The 18,832-nt window shown below is 34.7% G+C and overlaps 1 protein-coding gene and 1 pseudogene across 2 annotated transcripts in view; one reads left to right on the top strand and one right to left on the bottom strand.

Moving 5' to 3' along the window:
• Positions 1-362: 362 nt before the first annotated feature.
• LOC149002517 (putative CCR4-associated factor 1 homolog 7 pseudogene) lies at positions 363-6,594 on the top strand (annotated as a pseudogene).
• A 2,026-nt stretch (positions 6,595-8,620) lies between these two features.
• LOC149002516 (starch synthase 3, chloroplastic/amyloplastic-like) overlaps positions 8,621-18,832 on the bottom strand; it is a 54,950-nt gene continuing 44,738 nt past the window's right edge. The window contains exons 11-17 of one of the 2 annotated variants that reach the window (XR_016170114.1): positions 17,448-17,576; positions 12,332-12,514; positions 11,941-12,072; positions 10,958-11,069; positions 10,331-10,454; positions 9,466-9,669; positions 8,621-9,346 (exon numbers count right to left, since the gene is read on the bottom strand). Coding sequence is in view for 1 of the 2 variants with exons in the window: in XM_089136183.1 (XP_088992309.1) it covers positions 9,540-9,669; positions 10,331-10,454; positions 10,958-11,069; positions 11,941-12,072; positions 12,332-12,514; positions 17,448-17,576 (810 nt within the window). In the remaining variant the exon portion in view is untranslated. Of the gene's footprint in view, positions 9,670-10,330; positions 10,455-10,957; positions 11,070-11,940; positions 12,073-12,331; positions 12,515-17,447; positions 17,577-18,832 lie in introns of both variants that reach the window. The other variant, XM_089136183.1, reaches the window with a different exon arrangement.

The raw sequence follows: 18,832 nt of genomic DNA, 5'->3' as shown, positions 1-18,832 counted from the left end.
AAATCTGATTTTGTTGTTTCTTTTCTCGTTTGTAATTGAATTCCGACACTGAGCTGCACTGAGCAAGAAAGACATCCATAGTAGATGTGGATGGTTTTCTAAGATTAAATTCCACTTCAACTTGTACTTGAAATACATCTTCAACTCAGATTAGGAATCCTACTTCTCACTCAAGACTTCTCAATTGTCATCGATAAATCTTATAAATTCTGTGGTTCAAAGCTCAAAACTTACATTCAGCTCTCTGCTTAGTGTTCTGCTCTCTGTTCCTCTTCTCAATTATCTTTTTTCTGCTTAGTGTTCTGCTCCTGTCAATCGTTTATTTCTTTGCATTGTCACTCACGAAACAACTATTCATAGAAATGAATCAAATGATCATACATGAGGTTTGGCGCTCAAATTTTGAGCAAGAGATGGTTTCCATTTTGGGTATAGTCCACGACTATCCATGTATATCGTTCGATTCTGAGTTTCCAGGGTTTCTGCATAATAGTCCAAGATATGCAGAGGAGACCGAGAGATACGAAGATTTGAAGTTCAACGTGAATAGGTTGAAGCCTATACAATTCGGTTTTACATTCAGTGATTTTTACGGCAACCTCCCTCCATCAGGTGGTGTCTGGCAGTTTAATTTTTCAGATTTTGATCCCGAGGAAGACCTTCATGTTGCTGCATCCATTGACTTACTCCGTCAGAATGGTATAGATTTTGAGAAAAACAAAATGGAGGGCATTGAGATGAAAGTATTTTCCAATAGGTTTAAGAGTGTCATTAAATCTCAAGGTGCCAGGATTAAATGGATAACTTTCCATGGTTTCTATGACATCGCTTACCTTTTAAAGGTATTGAGTTATGGAAAACCCATGCCAGAATCACTCCAAGAAGTCATGCTAGTTGTAAGGTTAACGTTCCCTAGGCTCTACGATTTGAAATTCATGGCTAAATTCTTTCATGGGTTTTACGATGGAGAGCTGGGTTTGGATCGAATGGCGAAGATTCTTCAGGTAAAAAGAATTGGACAGCAACATCAAGCAGGTTCTGATAGCCTGGTAACACACGGCGTGTTCTCAGCCATGAAGAAGAAGATGTTTTATCTGACTGAAGATCCATTCCAAGGTTTTCTCTATGGAATTAGTTTTAGGAGCACTGCGATTCGACTTCCATTTGTGCCAGTGCCATCTGTCTCCATCCCTGTAGTTGTGGGTCCTAGTCGGTCTCCTTATTGCCCATTTGTCCTCGCGGTCCCTTCGTCCCCCCCTTGGTCCCTCTCCCCCCCTTCCCCTCCCGCCTCTCCCCCCTTCCCCCTTTCCCCTCTGCCTTCTTTTCCCTTTTCTTTTTTTTTTCTTCTTCTCCCTTTTCTTTTCCTTTTTCCTTCTATTTTCTCTTTCTTTTTTTCTTTTCTTCTTCCTCTCATCACTCCCATCCTCTTTCCCCTTCTCTTCTACCCATCTTTCCACCCCCCCCCCACACCACCACCCCCCCCCACCCACACAACCGATCACCCTACACCAAACCAGAACCACACCTACTCCATATAAAAAAAAAATCAAACTCTTTTAAAAATTTTTTCTTATTTTAATAATAATATTTTTAAAAATAATAATATTATTTTTATTAATAATAATATTATTAATAATAATAATTATTATTAAAATAATAATAATAATAATAATAATAATAATAATAATAATAATAATAATAATAATAATAATAATAATAATAATAATAATAATAATAATAATAATAATAATAATAATAATAATAATAATAATAATAATAATAATAATAATAATAATAATAATAATAATAATAATAATAATAATAATAATAATAATAATAATAATAATAATAATAATAATAATAATAATAATAATAATAATAATAATAATAATAATAATAATAATAATAATAATAATAATAATAATAATAATAATAATAATAATAATAATAATAATAATAATAATAATAATAATAATAATAATAATAATAATAATAATAATAATAATAATAATAATAATAATAATAATAATAATAATAATAATAATAATAATAATAATAATAATAATAATAATAATAATAATAATAATAATAATAATAATAATAATAATAATAATAATAATAATAATAATAATAATAATAATAATAATAATAATAATAATAATAATATAATAATAATAATAATAATAATAATAATAATAATAATAATAATAATAATAATAATAATAATAATAATAATAATAATAATAATAATAATAATAATAATAATAATAATAATAATAATAATAATAATAATAATAATAATAATAATAATAATAATAATAATAATAATAATAATAATAATAATAATAATAATAATAATAATAATAATAATAATAATAATAATAATAATAATAATAATAATAATAATAATAATAATAATAATAATAATAATAATAATAATAATAATAATAATAATAATAATAATAATAATAATAATAATAATAATAATAATAATAATAATAATAATAATAATAATAATAATAATAATAATAATAATAATAATAATAATAATAATAATAATAATAATAATAATAATAATAATAATAATAATAATAATAATAATAATAATAATAATAATAATAATAATAATAATAATAATAATAATAATAATAATAATAATAATAATAATAATAATAATAATAATAATAATAATAATAATAATAATAATAATAATAATAATAATAATAATAATAATAATAATAATAATAATAATAATAATAATAATAATAATAATAATAATAATAATAATAATAATATAATAATAATAATAATAATAATAATAATAATAATAATAATAATAATAATAATAAAAAAATTAATTTTAATTTTTTTGTGGTTTTTGTTTTATTTTGTTTTTTTTTTTATAATTTAAATTTTAATGAGGTGGGGGGGGGGGGGTAGTTTTTTTTTACACCCCCCCCCCGTACACAACACTTCGCGGGGGGGGTTTTTTTTCACCTTAAACCCCCCCTCTGGGTTCAGGTTTTTGGGCTTGAAATGCTAAAATTTATTTTGTAAATTTGATACTAGGCAGGGGCAACTTATTAAGATTTAAACATGGTTTGAATTCTAGAAACTAAAAGTTCTTCCACCTTCTCTGCCCCATTCAGACAACTTCAAACAATTTGATGTCCATCATCGAAGGGTGGCAAATGAAATATTTGATTTCAAAATTAATTTAACCTTTACATTTATGCAATTAGAATCCAACAACATCCGAACCTCCCCTACAAAATCCAATTCTAATTGTGACTCATGTTTTTGTTTGAATTAGAATCTAACAAATAAACTGAAAATTGTTGAATCTAGATACTTAACAGCATGAACACACATCCATTCATTAACTTTATTCAAAACTAAAATGTGACGGTAAAAGGTACAAGAAGGATCGAGATCGTTCTTCTAGTAGAAAAAAATACATAATGTCTCTTGCAACTTGAGGATCTAGTTCAGTAGTCTCACATTTTCGAAGGCCCGTCCGAGGACTGGTGGATCATGTAAAGTTGATGGAATAGCCTTCTCCAGATTGGTTAGAAGGAATTCTAATGGTGGATAGAGAGTTTTGTTTAACTTAAGTTTTCTGTTTGTTCCTTTGGGTTGTTTAGCCCCGTCTTTGTCCCGGAAAAAAAAAATACACATAACTTCAACCCTAAAAAGTTGGTTGCAAATAAAAAAAAAAATTTAGGTAAGAAATGCAAACCTGACTAACTATAGACATTTTATTTATAATATAAAATCAAATAACAAAAATTACAGAAAGAAATAAAGAAACAAAAAATATAGAATTAAATAAAAAATAACAAAAACAAAGAGTAAAAGAGAAATAATAAATAAATTGAAAAAGAGAGAGAACCTAATTGTGGAGAAGATTTTTTCTCAATTTTCCTTAATCCGTTTATAGAATAAATTGAATATTTAATAATATATTTTTTTTCAAAAATTTCTCTTAACCCACGCTTATAGAAGGAGAATAAATAGGAAGAAAAGATGTGAGAGAGAAGAGAGGGGAGAATAAATAGGGATTGATGAGTTATTTTTTAACTAGGAATGATATTTCTACTCATTATTTTACCTTTAAAATTTGTTCTCAAATTTTTTTTTTGGGGGAGGGGGGAAATAGTGATATTTCACATGTGAGAAGATAAAAAATTGACAAAATGAAGGAAATTAATATAAAAAATAAAAAAGTTAAGAAATTATTAAAACAATTTAAAAATCCGGAGGCGGGGGCCATGGCCCCCTGGCCCTGAGTGGGTCCCCTGCGATAATGTGTGTACTGCATATGAGTGAGGACGATGTAACATCCGAGTGCATTCGTGCACATGCATAGGCAGTAGGTTGTTTAGGCGCACACACTTAGCATTTAGTACATTTGCATTGCTTCCAGCAAGATTAGATTTGAATCGTATATTTTGATCTACAGTAGATCAACGGTGATGGAAGCAGATCCATTGAATTCCAAGAAAATCCGACGGTTAGATTTGTCGTTGTAATCTATCCATTATAAAATGATAACCATATTTGTCTCATGGTTCAATTTGAAACCACAAGACCGTGGGACATCCAACAATCTTGTCCCTTCTATCAACCATCATACATATCTTACTCAAATCTAAACATGAGCATTGGTATCCCTACAGAGAGATGCACTTATATGAACAAAGTAATGAACTGTTAACACAGATACCTCGATGCCTCTAAATACACTCTAGCTTTACAACAGTGAGAGATAGAAAAATCCACATGCAATTCCACCATAAGTGCTTGAAGAATGCTCATTTAGTAAACTAGAATGCTCATTTGAAGAAGAATTCATTACTTTGTCAGTTGCTGCTTTGCAAAATCTAGGAAAAACATCTTCAAGTTGAGCTTCTTTGTATCATGGGAGACAATTTGCCGGCATCCTATAGTACATTTTGTGGGGGTGAATTATGTTTTTAAGGATAGTGACTACAGTAATGCACCTAGAAGTTCCTACTTTTTCACATTTTTACATGATTGTTAAAGTTGAAGCAAGATAAGACTTTTGAAAAAGCACCCAACCCCAAAATTCTCTTATATGTAGGTTAGGATATTGAATTGGGGTTCATTTCCCACCAACATTGCCAGCTAGAATAAGGATTTTTGTTTGCGGCGTTGCTGCCAACAACCGACGGTCGACATTTAGCCAATGTATAGATACCAATTCAAACGGTATCTAAGCAAAAGGGCGGGGTTGTATTGCAAATATAATTCTTTTTTTATACTCAAGGGTTTACTTATTTTGCCAATTTACAAAAGCAAACCCCTAGCTCAACCCCATCCTAAACCCCAATTTGCAACTATGGTTCGTTGATTCCTAAGTTAATGAGGGACTATGCCAAACCAAATCCTTGAAAGATCCTAACTTGAAGATGGAATCATAGTTCCAACTTCGAAATCCAGGGGCTGAGGGCTCTTCCGAAGAAGAATGGTGAGACAAACCTAGACGTTTGAAGGAGACCCAGGGGGCGAAGACGAGAAGAGTGGTGAGAAGCAACAAGAAGAAGCATGAAGTCCACTAATTCCTACCAAACCATCCTTCCATCACTCCTGCGTGATGAATTCCTTTTGAAGATGTTCCTGACAGCACATCCCCTATGCTCATAGAACCTCGATAATCTCAAAATTCGAACTTAAACCCTAATAGAAGAAGAAGGAAAAAGAAAATAGAAAGGGGGAAAAGTAAAAACAATAACAAAGAAAAAGGAGAAACTGATAAAGATGCAAACATGCAAAAGAGTCCGGCCAACACCACCAAAGATAGAACTGTTTACGGACTTAACAGGCCAAGAAATTAACTTCGACAAAAGTGGGGCCTTCTTCAGCAGAAGTGTATCAAGGGAAGAAAAAAATAGGATGTTGAACATCCTAAGGGTGAGAGAGATAACCAAGGAAACTTCCTTGTCTAGGAACAACCTTATTGGCAGGACGAGGAAAAACAAGATTTCTTCAATCTATGATAGACTAAATGTAAAAAAAAATGGCATGCTGGAAAGCCAATAATCTATCTTATGCAGGACGAGGAATTTTAATACAATCTGCAATTCAGTCAATGGCACTTTATCAGATGCAATGTATTAGATTCCCAAAAGAAACTTGCACAAAGATTGATAGGTTGTGTCGAAGATTTTGGAATGGGAATCCGGGGAAGCAACGACACTTGAATTTGATTTCTTTGGAAAATCTTGTCAGCCAAAAGAAAATGGTGGAATGGGTTTTAAGAGAATGGATGACTATAACAACGCCTTGTTACTGAAACAAGGCTGGCGAATGATCACTCAACCACAAACGTTATGGGTTAGGATACTGAAAGCCAAATACTTCAAAAATGGCTTGGTTTTTGATCCAAAGGTGGTAAAGAAGAGAGGGTCATGGAATTGGAATGGCATTTCAAGTATACTCCCACAACTTATAACTTTGGTGAACCGGCGGGTTGGGAATGGGGTTCACACCTCGTTCTGGTTTGACCCTTGGTTTCCACAGGAACAAACTATTGCGATCAATGCCCAAGATCTCTCAAGCCGGCAAAGATAGGCAACCGTGGCAAGTTTTTTTAATAACCAACAATGACTACAAAGGGAGTTTTCTTCAAACCAAAACTCTTCTCACCTCACCCTCCTTTCACAATTACCACAAAATCTGTCTGACCAAAGGGATGTTTGGATATCCCAGTTTTCCCCCAATGGGGATTTTTCAGTCAAGTTGGTTCTTCGCACAATTATACAGCTGCGGTCTCCTCCCCACACGGAGCAGGAGACTAAATGGTGGAAGTTCCTATGGAAACTACCACTACACCCTAAATTCCAAATCTTCTTTTGGCGAGCTTTGACTGGTGGATCTTCCAGTTAGAGCCATAATTGCTCAATGGACGGATATCCAACCACATTGTGTGTTGTGTGGTAAGGAAGAAGAAACAATTTGGCATGTATTGATCTCGTGTGATTAGACAAAGAGAATTCATGCAGCCGGACCATCAGGTTTGAGAACGGAGTATTGGAACGACACGACACTGTTAAGTTTGTGTCAAAATATACATCGTCAAATACATAAGCCAACGGCTACATGGATCTTCTCTGTGTTCATTATTACGGGTTATTTTATATGGCATGAAAGGAATGGCAAAGTTTTCTCACAATCAAGGCCTGACCCTAGGCGGATTCTATCTCAAGTGAATAGATGGATTAAAGATCTAAATTAACAACCAAATGAAAATGAGAACCCTGAGAATATCTTAATTGAATCAAACGATGATCAAGTTTTCTCAACAACAATAGAAGCAAATATTTGCTCATTAATACCACATAATTCTAATTTGTGTTAATGTGTGCAGGGATTCTTAACAAGTGGATGAAGAGGGCAGGATGGAGTATTGGGATTGTAGTAGATGGACATATACAATCTGTCAATTTTTGTGTGCTTGAAATCGAAGATTGTTTGGAAGCAACACTAGTAGCTCTACAAGAAGGACTAAATGCTGCCAAGGAAAAAGGACTGGAGGTGGAAGAAATTTGGACTAACTACTCTACACTACCAAATCTCTTTCCTAAACCTGTTAATTGTTTTTGGCCAGTCCATGTAATAGCTAACTTAATGCAACTAGCAAGTATATTGCAAAATATGCGGATGAAAACATTCCCGAACCCGGTAATTCATCGATGGATTACTAATATAGCTTTAAATGCTACTTTTTCTAGGATACAAGCCAATGGCTTCCAAACTGATGGTTGTAAGTGTTTTTAAGTAATATAACTTTCTTTTTCGTATAAAAAAAAAAAAAAAACACCACCAAAGATATTGCTGACTATGGAGGAATACAAAGATGACTCGAAGGAGCAAGCGGGTTTTAGAATCATCTCGATTGATGACTCAATCAACCAGGCAGCTAAGAGGATCATTATGAGACCAGGAACAATTCCCAATTCTTTGACAATCTTCGGTAATGCCATTATACCAACACCAACGATGGTTGGCAATGTGTTAAAAACAGTTCCGGCGCCTTTGAATCTAACCTTGTTGGTTTGAAACCTTCGTGCTTTTGAGGCAAAAAAGGACTTTTAGGGCTTCGACGGTATTTCTTCTCACCACCGGATAAACCCATAATTTCTAACAGCCGGGCCTCTAGGGTGGCAGAGCCATTAATAAAGTAGAGGTGGAGCTGGAGAATAAGGCAACAAATTCGCAGCGTTGGCACGGCGATTACTAGGTGTTGTTTTGGTTTTCAGTTTTGGATTTGTTGATTCCTGGAGTCGGGAAGATTTAGGGATTTAGTTTGCAAATTTACAAAATAATAAACCCCTTTTTTTTAAATAATAAATATTTTAAATGTAAAAAGAAAAAAAAGATTATTTACATTTATACCCTGCTCTTTGATTAAAGAGTGTTGGATGGTTTCTTGTACATGTGACATAATTTCCACCACTGGCTGCTGCAAATAAAAATCCACTAGAAGAATGGTACCAGGGAACCACACAGAGAAAGCTTGTCTCAGGTTTGAGTACATAAGTGCTGACTTTAAATAATTCTTAAGACTATATAAGATTGAACATAGGTTTCAGTAGAAAATCTGTTCACTGGTACGTAGCTTCTTCACTATCAATTCAGTTTTTGGAGACACCCTACTGCTCTTTTGAAGCTCCAAATGTATTTGTTACCTTCTTTAATGGCTTCTCTTCCTCTATAAATTGAGGAAGCTCTCGCCTTTTACAAATCAATTGTAGAATGTAACCTTAATCCAGTTTCTCTCCAGTAAAAGCCTCTTGGATGAATCAAAGTTCCCCTGAAATTTATTAATTCCTCTTAAGGTAAAATCAAGTTCAAGTTTATCAAAGCTCCTAAAAATTAATATGCATTCCCTTCGTGTCACTTGTACGCATATCTTGCGAGTAATAACTATCTTACTTGTTTTCATTGAAATTGAGTGATACTATCATTTAAGTATTCCACAATAGGCTACGCACACCAGAAGGGGAGTAGTGGTTGAGTGCACAATTAGTAGGGGAACCAACGCTCCCTCTTGGAGGCCAATGCCCAATATTTCTGGTTGCACTATAAGCTGCATATACTGTTTAAGAATAGCATCAACCAATTTGCTAATATTATTTTGTTACAAGTCCCAAAAAGAAGCAATGCATGTCATTGCAAGTAATTACAAGAAAGTTCTTACAATAAATATTAATTTCTACACATTTATGTTTGATCCCTCAACATTCCAAGAAAAGGAACTAGCCATGAATATACGATTTCATCCAATACACATGGGTCCCCTGAACTACACTGTTTATTACACCTGCCTTATTCCGAACCACCAGTAAGAATAAATGAAAATCTAGCAATAATGCGACTGCAATTGACTGTTGCAATCTGTACTAAATGATAAATTAAATTGTGTGAATTGTGAAAACGTACCTTCTAGCCTGTACAAACCGATTGAATGAATCGGATCTAGTTCTCCCTGACTCCAAGCACAAATTTGTCCTGCCTCACTTGCGAGCTGCATGATAGAGTTCCATGTAGTCCAGTGCAGGTCGGTTCCAGGACCAGTCTTGCTCCATTACTGTCTTGCATAATGAGTTGAACCAATCTCGACCATCATACCAGGCAGAGATAGCTCTGGAAGATCATTTTTTAGAATAAATTTCATGCTGAGTAAAAGGAATTAACACCATGAAGTAATATAAGTCAATAGTTAGTTACAGTTACACTTATTCTTTTTAATTGCAGAATAGAGGAAGGTCACATTGGTTGCACATAGATACTACTGGGATTAATTTTGCCTCCAACCAACTTTCATACCATATTCCTGGCAGTAGGGATCCATATTTTCTAGACATTGGTTTCATGTTCTACACACAGCAGGACAACTCTCTGATTAGCACAGAAAACCATTGGGTGGATCAGCAAATAATTAATGGGGAAATTTTCAAATTAAGATGGTTTTAACCATCAATTCTCTGGAAGGATTGCAGTTCTGTGAGACATGGACAGAGGGATAAGATAGAACAGAGGATGTAACTGATACATAGAACACCAAAATAAAAAAGGGCATCGGAAACTTCGTCTACAAAGTAAAAAGTACATTCCATCCACCCAAAACATATGAACAGTACGTCCCATCCACCTAAACATACAAATAGGGTTCAGTAGCTACAATTTAGGTGCACTTAACTAATAGTAAAACCTTCCTCCTAGACTCACAGTAGCAGCCAAGACATGCTTATTGCATAATCCGTCAATTTGAGAAGAAGATGGCAATAAATGAAAAATTACTTACCTGTTGAGAGCATAATCTACACCGGCGGCATCTGCTCCATCAAAACTAAATCCATTTGGTTCAAGACACTGTGCATGAGCTCTCTCCTTATCATGGTCAACGTCAAATACGGTATCATAGAGCCCTGTGAGAAGAGTACACTGTAAGAGTTTGCTGCAGCATCCAAGAGGAGATGAATTTCATTCCAAGGAGAATGATGGTAATCGGTGCATTTATGTGGGACAACCGGAGTTCATTCCATAAGTAAAATATCAACCATACTAGCATGCTTATATGTAAATATTTTCCTTAATGTACTAAAACTTATAAATAGGTGCAACTCTTAACTGATTAATATTGACTTTAATTCCCACTCAACTACAAAAGCCCTTCTCCTAAGGCTGTATATACTACCTGTTTTTAGGGGGGTAAGAGAAGACCCAAGCTCAGAGTACAAAAGGAAATTGTCTCAAGTTGGAGTGACTAATTCAAGACTACTGTACTAGGTTTCATTTAATGCACTAACAAGGTTTAAGTCACTATAAGCAGAGGGGAGTAAACAACATAGAAAAACCCAAACATTTCAGATAGAAACTAAACAGGAGATTCACTAGAAATATTCAGGGAAATAAATAAGTATCTACATACCTCCTGTTTTACGAACAATGGGAATTGAACCATATCGCATTGCTGTGAGTTGTGTCAATCCACAAGGCTCAAAAATTGAGGGGACTAAAATGAAATCAGCACCTGCATATATCTGTACAGATAAGCACAAATTAGTATTGTTGGAGTTAATGTAATTAGAGGGAAGTGTGACGCAGAATGGAAGGCATATATAAGAAAGAAAAGCCCAATGGGTCAGGCTTGTCAAAGGCCTAAAGTTATCACCCAAATCAGCCCATGGCTTTCATGGGCTAGGACTGTTTTAGTGGATTAAAGTCAGCCCATATATTTTGATCTTCATGGTCTAGACCCAAGCCGAAGTTTAGTTCTTGAAAAGTTAATAAAAGGGGTCATGCATTGAAAATAAAAAGAACTCATTGTCAAAGGAGTTGTCAGTTGTTAAGAAGTAGGTAGTAGTTGTGTTATTAATAGGTACGTGTTAGCTAATGGTTGGATGTTACAATTAATGTTTTTGTCTCTTTAGAATGCTATATAAAGAGCCTTATGTAAGAGCGTGAAACACAATTCAATACTCAACTTTGAAATCAAATTGCTTGTTAGTTATTTCCTCTTTGAAGAATCCTTGTGTTAGTCAAGGTAGATTGGTGTTCGATCCAATGCATCCACCTTGCGGTGTGAAGCCCAGGTGTACTTTGTTGTTCTTATTTTTTCTCTCAATTCTCTTATATTACTGCTTCCATTTCTTCTTCATAGTTCTGCCCCTGTTTTGAAGACCTATTCAGTCCATGTTGTTGAGCTAATATCCTTGTACTACCACTCCGGTTTTCAGCCTACCTTCATATCTAAATTCTGTTTATCTTAAGTCTATTAAATCTGAATTTATTCCCCGTGAAAGATCCTACTTGGCTACTGTTTTGATCAATCAAATACAATACTACATTAAAGTGACATTCAAGTATTCAAATCCCAAACAAAAAAGATTCTACCTAACCATGAGAGCATACCAAGTGTGAAAGAGGTTCATCATAGGTCAAACAGAGGCGTGCACGATCACCATGTTTAGAGTGTAATTGATTTGCCAAGTTGACAAAATCATTTTGTATGCGAGGGTCTGGAGCTGAACCTAGAAGTACAACCTGCCATTGCAACGTTGTTCCTTATTAGTAGATAAATGCAATAGAATGCACTTTGCAACATCAAACAGGACAACACAACCACAACTGTCAGGGGCTAGCTTGCTGAAAGAAGAGAAACTAAGTGAGTGGTCAGGATAATTAAGCAAAGAAGCTGTGTAGGGAGAAGCCACTAAATATTTTAACTTATGAAGAGAAAAATAGACCAGATATCTGAATGTATTGGTGCTTCTTATCCCTGATAAAATAGAGAGAAAATAACCTGTCCATTACGCTCAAGTGTGCGCCAAATTGCGTGCTTGATAAGATGAATTCCTTTCTGAGCAGTTATCCGAGTGATCATTCCTACTAAAGGAAGCTCTGCTGTCTTCAGACCAAGTCTTTGCTGCAATGCTTCCTTTGCAGCCTTTTTACCTTCCACGACATTTTCTGAAGTGTAAGATATCTGGAATGACATGCATCATCTAGTTGAGTCCAAACAAGAGAAGTTCTGAACAAAAATCATAAATCAAAATACTGTTTACAGTTTCACTTGAAGAAAGATCAACTCTATTCAATAACCCAAGCATGTTATGTTTTGCTTTTGTGAAACAATTACAGTGTTTTTTACCACAAAAAATACCCCAATATTGACAGAACATATTGGTGTTAAAAAAAAGAAATTCTTTTAATCTCAAAGATAATAATGAGATCCTTTTATTCTTAAAAATAATAAAAATGTGTTAGAATTCATGACCAATAAACAGCCCAAGGACTGAGAAAGAAGAGAGAACTTGAGAAGAAGAAAGGAGGAAGAAGGGTTGTTGCAAGCCAGAAGAGAGAGCCTGTGATTAGGTTATTTTTCCTAACCACAGGTTATGTTTTCATATAGATTAAACTCAATTACAATGCCAATTCTGCCCCTGAATGATTAACAGTAGAAATAAAAGGCATAAGAAAATAACATAAGGATCAAACCTAAGAAAACTAAACACAACACTGGGGAAGAATTGCCCCTAGTGTTGCCATTAGAAAGTCAATACTCCCCCTCAAGCTAAAGCGTACAAGTTAAAGGCTCCAACTTGGAATAACAAGAACACGCATAAAAAAATTTCATCAATCTTGACGATACGTAGAAATAGTAGATGTTGATTAATACTGAGAGAGCTTCACCCAGTAAATAATTGACCGCAACTTCAATAAATAATCTTCAAGTCGAATGAACATCTAACAATGAAAACAACAAGCGGTATTAAACATGAACCAAGAGGAAGGTAGTAGGCAGGAATCTCCACAAGTAGATAAAAGTGTAGCTCCAGTGTCCAGTCATAAGCTCTTCGCAAGAAGGCAAGTAGTAGGTAGTTGGTAATAATTTTGCTCAACCAAAACCAGAAATAGAGCCTCAAACAAAGATCTTAACAAGTCAAATACAGATTACTATAAACCATATAGGTAGGTAAAAGGCAGTATAGATTATTGCAAACCAAAGAAGTAGCAGCAGCAATAACAACTACCTACTTGGTCTATAGTAACCCATATTGCCTTTTACCTACCTACTTGGTCCGTAATAACTATACTGCCTATTGGGTTCACAGTACCAATATTTGACTTGTAAGGTCCTTTGTTCAAGGTTCAATTTCTGCCTTTGGTTGAGGAGAATTACTACCTACTAGGCTACTACTTGCCTTTTTGTGAAGAGCTTATATGTAGACATTGGAGTTGAACCTTTTATCTATTTGTGTGGACATTGGAGGCTTGGAGCTGCACTTTTTTTCTACCTGTGGACATTGGAGCTGCACTTTTTTCCTACATGTGTGGATATTGGAATGGCACTTTCATCTACATGTGTGAACATTGGAGCTACACTTATTGTCTGATTATTTGGACATTGGAGCTACACTTTTTGTCTATTTATGTGGACATTGAAACTACACATCTATTGTCTCTAGTGGAGATTCGTGCCTACTGCCTGCCTCTTGTGATGTAGCCATTGGAGATGCTACACTTTTGAGGCGATTATACTTAATACTACTAACATAATTTGGATAGTGCCTTTGATATTATTGTTTCTATTATGCTTGTGGATCTGGTTCATGTTCATTGTCACCTATCGCTCTTATTGTTGGATGGTTCGTTAGTCATGAAAATTATTTAAGTTGCTGTTTATTATCTCTTGGTTGAAGTTCTCTCAGTGTATACGAATGTCTGCTGTTGCTACTTGTGCTTAAGGTTATGAAGTTTTTAATATATGTTTGTGTTATTCCAAACTAGAGCCTTATACATGCATTGTCTAGTTTGGGGGGGAGTGAAAATATGCATGATTTACCACTTCAGTGGTACCACACTATGTGGGTCCAACCCAGCTTGGATAAGTTCTGATTTTATTTTGCCCGGATTTTATTTATTTTTAGCTTCAGTTTTTTAGATTAGAAGATTACTTTCTATTTTGGCTTATGTTTCTATTTTTGTAGCTTGGTTGACAAGCAAACCAAATCTCGTCTAAGTCTCGATTTTAGCCTCGGTTTCTATTCTCTGTCAAATATCTAATTTCTATTTTCATCACCCAAAAAAGAAAAAAAATCTAATTTCTATTTTCTATTTAACTCAATTTAAGAAACAAACCTTAGAATTGGATTAGTTACTATGCTATTAATAAAGTGCTATGTGTGGTGGAGGGTACCATATGCAACCTCTATCCCCCCTTCTCGATTTCTCTCCTCCTTCCTTACTGTTCTCTTTTCTTCTAGCTGCAGTTCTGGTGATCTGAAACTGCAGCAACTGTAACAGAGCACATATAGAAGGCATATTTTTATCTTGAGAAGAACTCCCTTTCAATCATCTAAAACTGTACATAACATTTGTAACAAGAGAAGGATCCATACTATTCAACCACCACACAAGCAAAGTATTATTCTCATGCATCCACTCCTCAAATCTATTGTCAATAGATGGAATGTTTGAAACCAAAAATTTCAATTTTCCTTCATAAACTTCACAACCAGTGCCAGTCGAATGCACCATTGAGCGTAAAAGCAGTAATTTGCACATTCACTTAATCCAGCAAGGATTTTGAATCACCCATTAAATCAGAGAATAAATAACATTAGAACAAATTGATCTCAACAGGAGAACAAAGAGAACAACCAATAAAACATTAGCAAAATCAGCAAAAAATTGAAAAAGGGAGTGGCAGAAAACTGACAAATGAACCACACAACTAACTGCATGTCTAAGGATATCCCCAGGAAGCAAAACTCTTTGCTGTTGATATGACTGGTAAATTGAATAGCAATTGATCAGTACCTCAGATCAGACCCAAACTCAGGTTGAGTGTAGGGTTTAAATACTAGTTTAAATCACCAAAAGCTGAGGGTTGGCTGATGGTTGTATAGGTGAATATAATGGATCAGAAAATAGAAACTTGGACACCTGAATCTGTGACATAAATAGCAACCAACTTACTGATCTGATCACAACCAAACTTGGGTTGATAAATAAGGATAACCCAAAGAGATATTAGGAAACCAATAGTTAGATTTAAAGATTACAAAATCGTTAGTTGCAGCAGAAGGGCATAAAAACATGGTACATCATGAGCTCTTGTTCTCCATGTATGTATCAATCTTCACCATCATAAATCATAAGAAACCTTCGTTTTCTCATGTTCTACACAGTAGCCTTTTGCTTACTGCACTCCACAGAAGCAGAAAAAGCCTCAAATTGGACTCTCAGTTCACGAGGGAAGGAAAAGTGTGGCTGCTGAATGCCAGACAGCCTAGACCTCAATAGTCACAAAACTTTTATGAGAGTTTTCAAATGAATTCCTTCATTTCATAAGTAGACTTGATGAGGACATCAGTGAGCAGTTCCGAGTTTACCGGCGACGCCGACATAGAGATCATCCCACAATAGCATCTATGTGAATGGATGATGAGTTCGAAGATTATCGGATTGCTAGGATCCTATGGTTCAATGACAAACACTGCTCATAGGCAGTTTGTCATGTTATTTTCCTTAGTCTTAGTGGGTTGAGTAGTAGTTTACTATTGAAATATTTTAATTTCATGTTTGAGTCTTTATGGGCTGAGCCTAGAGTCTATTTGGGCCCAATTTTGAATTATTTTGAGTTTGGGTTATATTTACAACTTAAGTTCGGGTTATTTTGGGAATTAAACATGTAGGGTTGTGCGGGATCAATTTCCTTTATTTAAACCTCGTATCAAATTCGTTTTTGGCAATCAATGAATGAAAGAATTTGAAAGCTCATGTTGCTTTTCTCTCTCTCTCTCTCTCTCTTGGCAGAACCAGCACTTCCCCCTCTCTCCAAGTAATCTCTCTCTCCTCCTTTCACCCTTGTTTCCCACTAGAAAATTCCCCTTGCTCTCCTCTACAAAGATCTACTCTCTTTTTTTTCTCAAAAAAGACCTAGTTTCTTTCCTGTAAATCTTCTTCTTCCCCAAACCCCACGGTTCAATTTTTCTTGCAGAAAAAAAAAAAAAAAAAAAAAAACCTTCTTTTCTTTTCTTCCCTTTTTCCCTTATACGGCAGCTAGTTGTCTTTTGTTAGTCTCCCTTCCCTTCTCTTTGTTTCTTTTCTTTCTCTCCCTCTCTCTTATCACCTACTCTCTTTCCTAGGATACGCCATTACTTCAAAATATTATTTTCTCCTTTCCTAGGATTCCCTACTACTTCAAAATATTTTTTTTCTTTCTCTTATTTTTGTTCCTAGATGCTTTCTAACCCCTGTTTTGCAGCCAGGATCAGCAGGTTTTTCCCTCCCAAAATATTTCTCATTTATTCTTTGGCAGTAGTTTTGTTTAAAACAAAAACTTCCCAAGACTCCCTTTACATTGTTTGTTGTTGAATTCCTTATTAGAAATCTGATATTGACTAGGACAGCTCTATTTTTCTTTAAGTTTCTTAATACCCTTGCATTCAATTTAGTGTTATGGTGCCAAGATCCCCATCCCCTTATTTCCCTATTGATTCTTGTTTAGTTGTGCTTACCAGTAAGACTTATTGTGTTTATTTCTCTACTTTAGCTATCTTACATGCATGATTAATCAGATTTCAAGTGCTGCAAATTCCTTTCTTTACTATCTGTCAAGAATAGGTGTTTAATTCTCAGAGTCTAGTAGCCTACTTTGTAGGTCCCCTAGTTTCTAGGGTTTCTCCTACATCAAGACTCGTAGAGGATTTGCAATTTATGGATATGCTGCTCATGTACTTCATCTCACCATGATCTCATTATAGACTTTGTTCTGCTATTCTATTTGCTACTAGACACACAATTTAAACAAATATTGTATGGTTTTATCCAATGCACTATAAAAGATAGAGGGCATTTAGGTTCAGCTGTTTCAGGAATTCATACCAGCACATCTATTCCAAACTACTTACAGGAATAAACTTATCATTGTACGGATCCCAGATATCTGGATCAATTCCATTCAGAATGCCATGGAATTTGTGAAGATGAGGAGCAATCAATGGATTTCCTGAAACCTCTTTTGAATATGTTTGGGATACCTGTAGAGTAGCACAAAAAGATGAGCGCACTATAATGATTACTAAAACAAAAACATCATCATAGAAATCCTCAGTGTGGCGAATGCGACATTGATCACAAAAACCATTTTTTATATCTGAGATTTTAAAAAGACCTTGAATAGGTAAAGGAAAGAAAAGTTCCAAATCTACTTGGACAAAACATCAAGCACACATTGCCAATTGACTCAATGACTAAACTAGGGGAGAAATATTGTCAATAAGTGCCTAGAGCACTTGGTAGAGTGTTGAGTATTAATTCTCATCCTACCAAGAAGTCTTAGGTTCAAGTCTCCTGGTTCGCACTTACCCTCACCCCACAAGGAACAGGATGGAATAGAACCTACCAAAAAATATATGGGGGGAAAGTATCTCCAGAATTACTTAAAACTAAAATAAGGATTAACTTGTATATAGGCATCTTAATGTACAATTTGGCTTGTGTTTAAGCAACTAGAAAAAAATAGATGACATATACTAAATAAATATCCAAACAAGGGGCGGGCCTTGGTGCAATGGTCAGTGATTGTAGCCTGATGTCAAGGCATTGAAATAGTCTCTCAACAAAAATTGTTAGGGTAAGGCTGCATAGGAAATTACCCCCCCCCCCCCCCCAAATGCTTGTCAATAAGCCTTCAGCACCAAGTTCTCTCTTTAATAAACATACAAAAAAACAAGTGAAGATCCATATTTTTTGCTGCCTAATATTTCATGCCTTCACATTCCTAGAACAACAGTCATCTTTTTCTAAATTTTCTCTTCTTTTTTTATTTTTTTTGGAGAGGGGGGGGGGGGGAATGTTTACTGGTAAGTGTTCTTTATTTCACATAATGCCATTTTTGGGGACGCATAAATCTTAAAACGTAAATACAAGAAAATGGCTGCAAGAATCCCTGGTACTTCTGGTTTTTATGCCCTAGATAATCCAAAACTAAAAACCATGGTCATCAGTGGCATATTGTGTTTGCATAATAACCTTTTCATCTGGTTACAAGAATACGTTTAATTGAGTTAACATCATAGACAGCCCAAAGGTTTTGCCACAAGCACAGACACCCCATGAAAATTCAAATATATCACACAGCTCCTATTCCATTAGCAGGCCCCTCCTTTTATTACTCTCCATTTTAATAACTTCTTGTTTTTTTTTTTCACCTTCTCCTCTTCTTGTTCAACGCCCCTAGATCTGAATCCCTGTAGAAATTTTCTTCCTTTTCTTCTCTAAAAAAATAAAGTAC

The sequence above is a fragment of the Hakea prostrata genome, chromosome 10 (genome assembly GCF_041222555.1).
Source record: "Hakea prostrata isolate BN-2017 chromosome 10, UWA_Hpros_2, whole genome shotgun sequence".
Taxonomy (NCBI): domain Eukaryota; kingdom Viridiplantae; phylum Streptophyta; class Magnoliopsida; order Proteales; family Proteaceae; genus Hakea; species Hakea prostrata.
The sequence above is the reverse complement of the archived record's forward strand: the minus strand, read 5'-3'. Positions and strand labels throughout refer to the sequence as shown.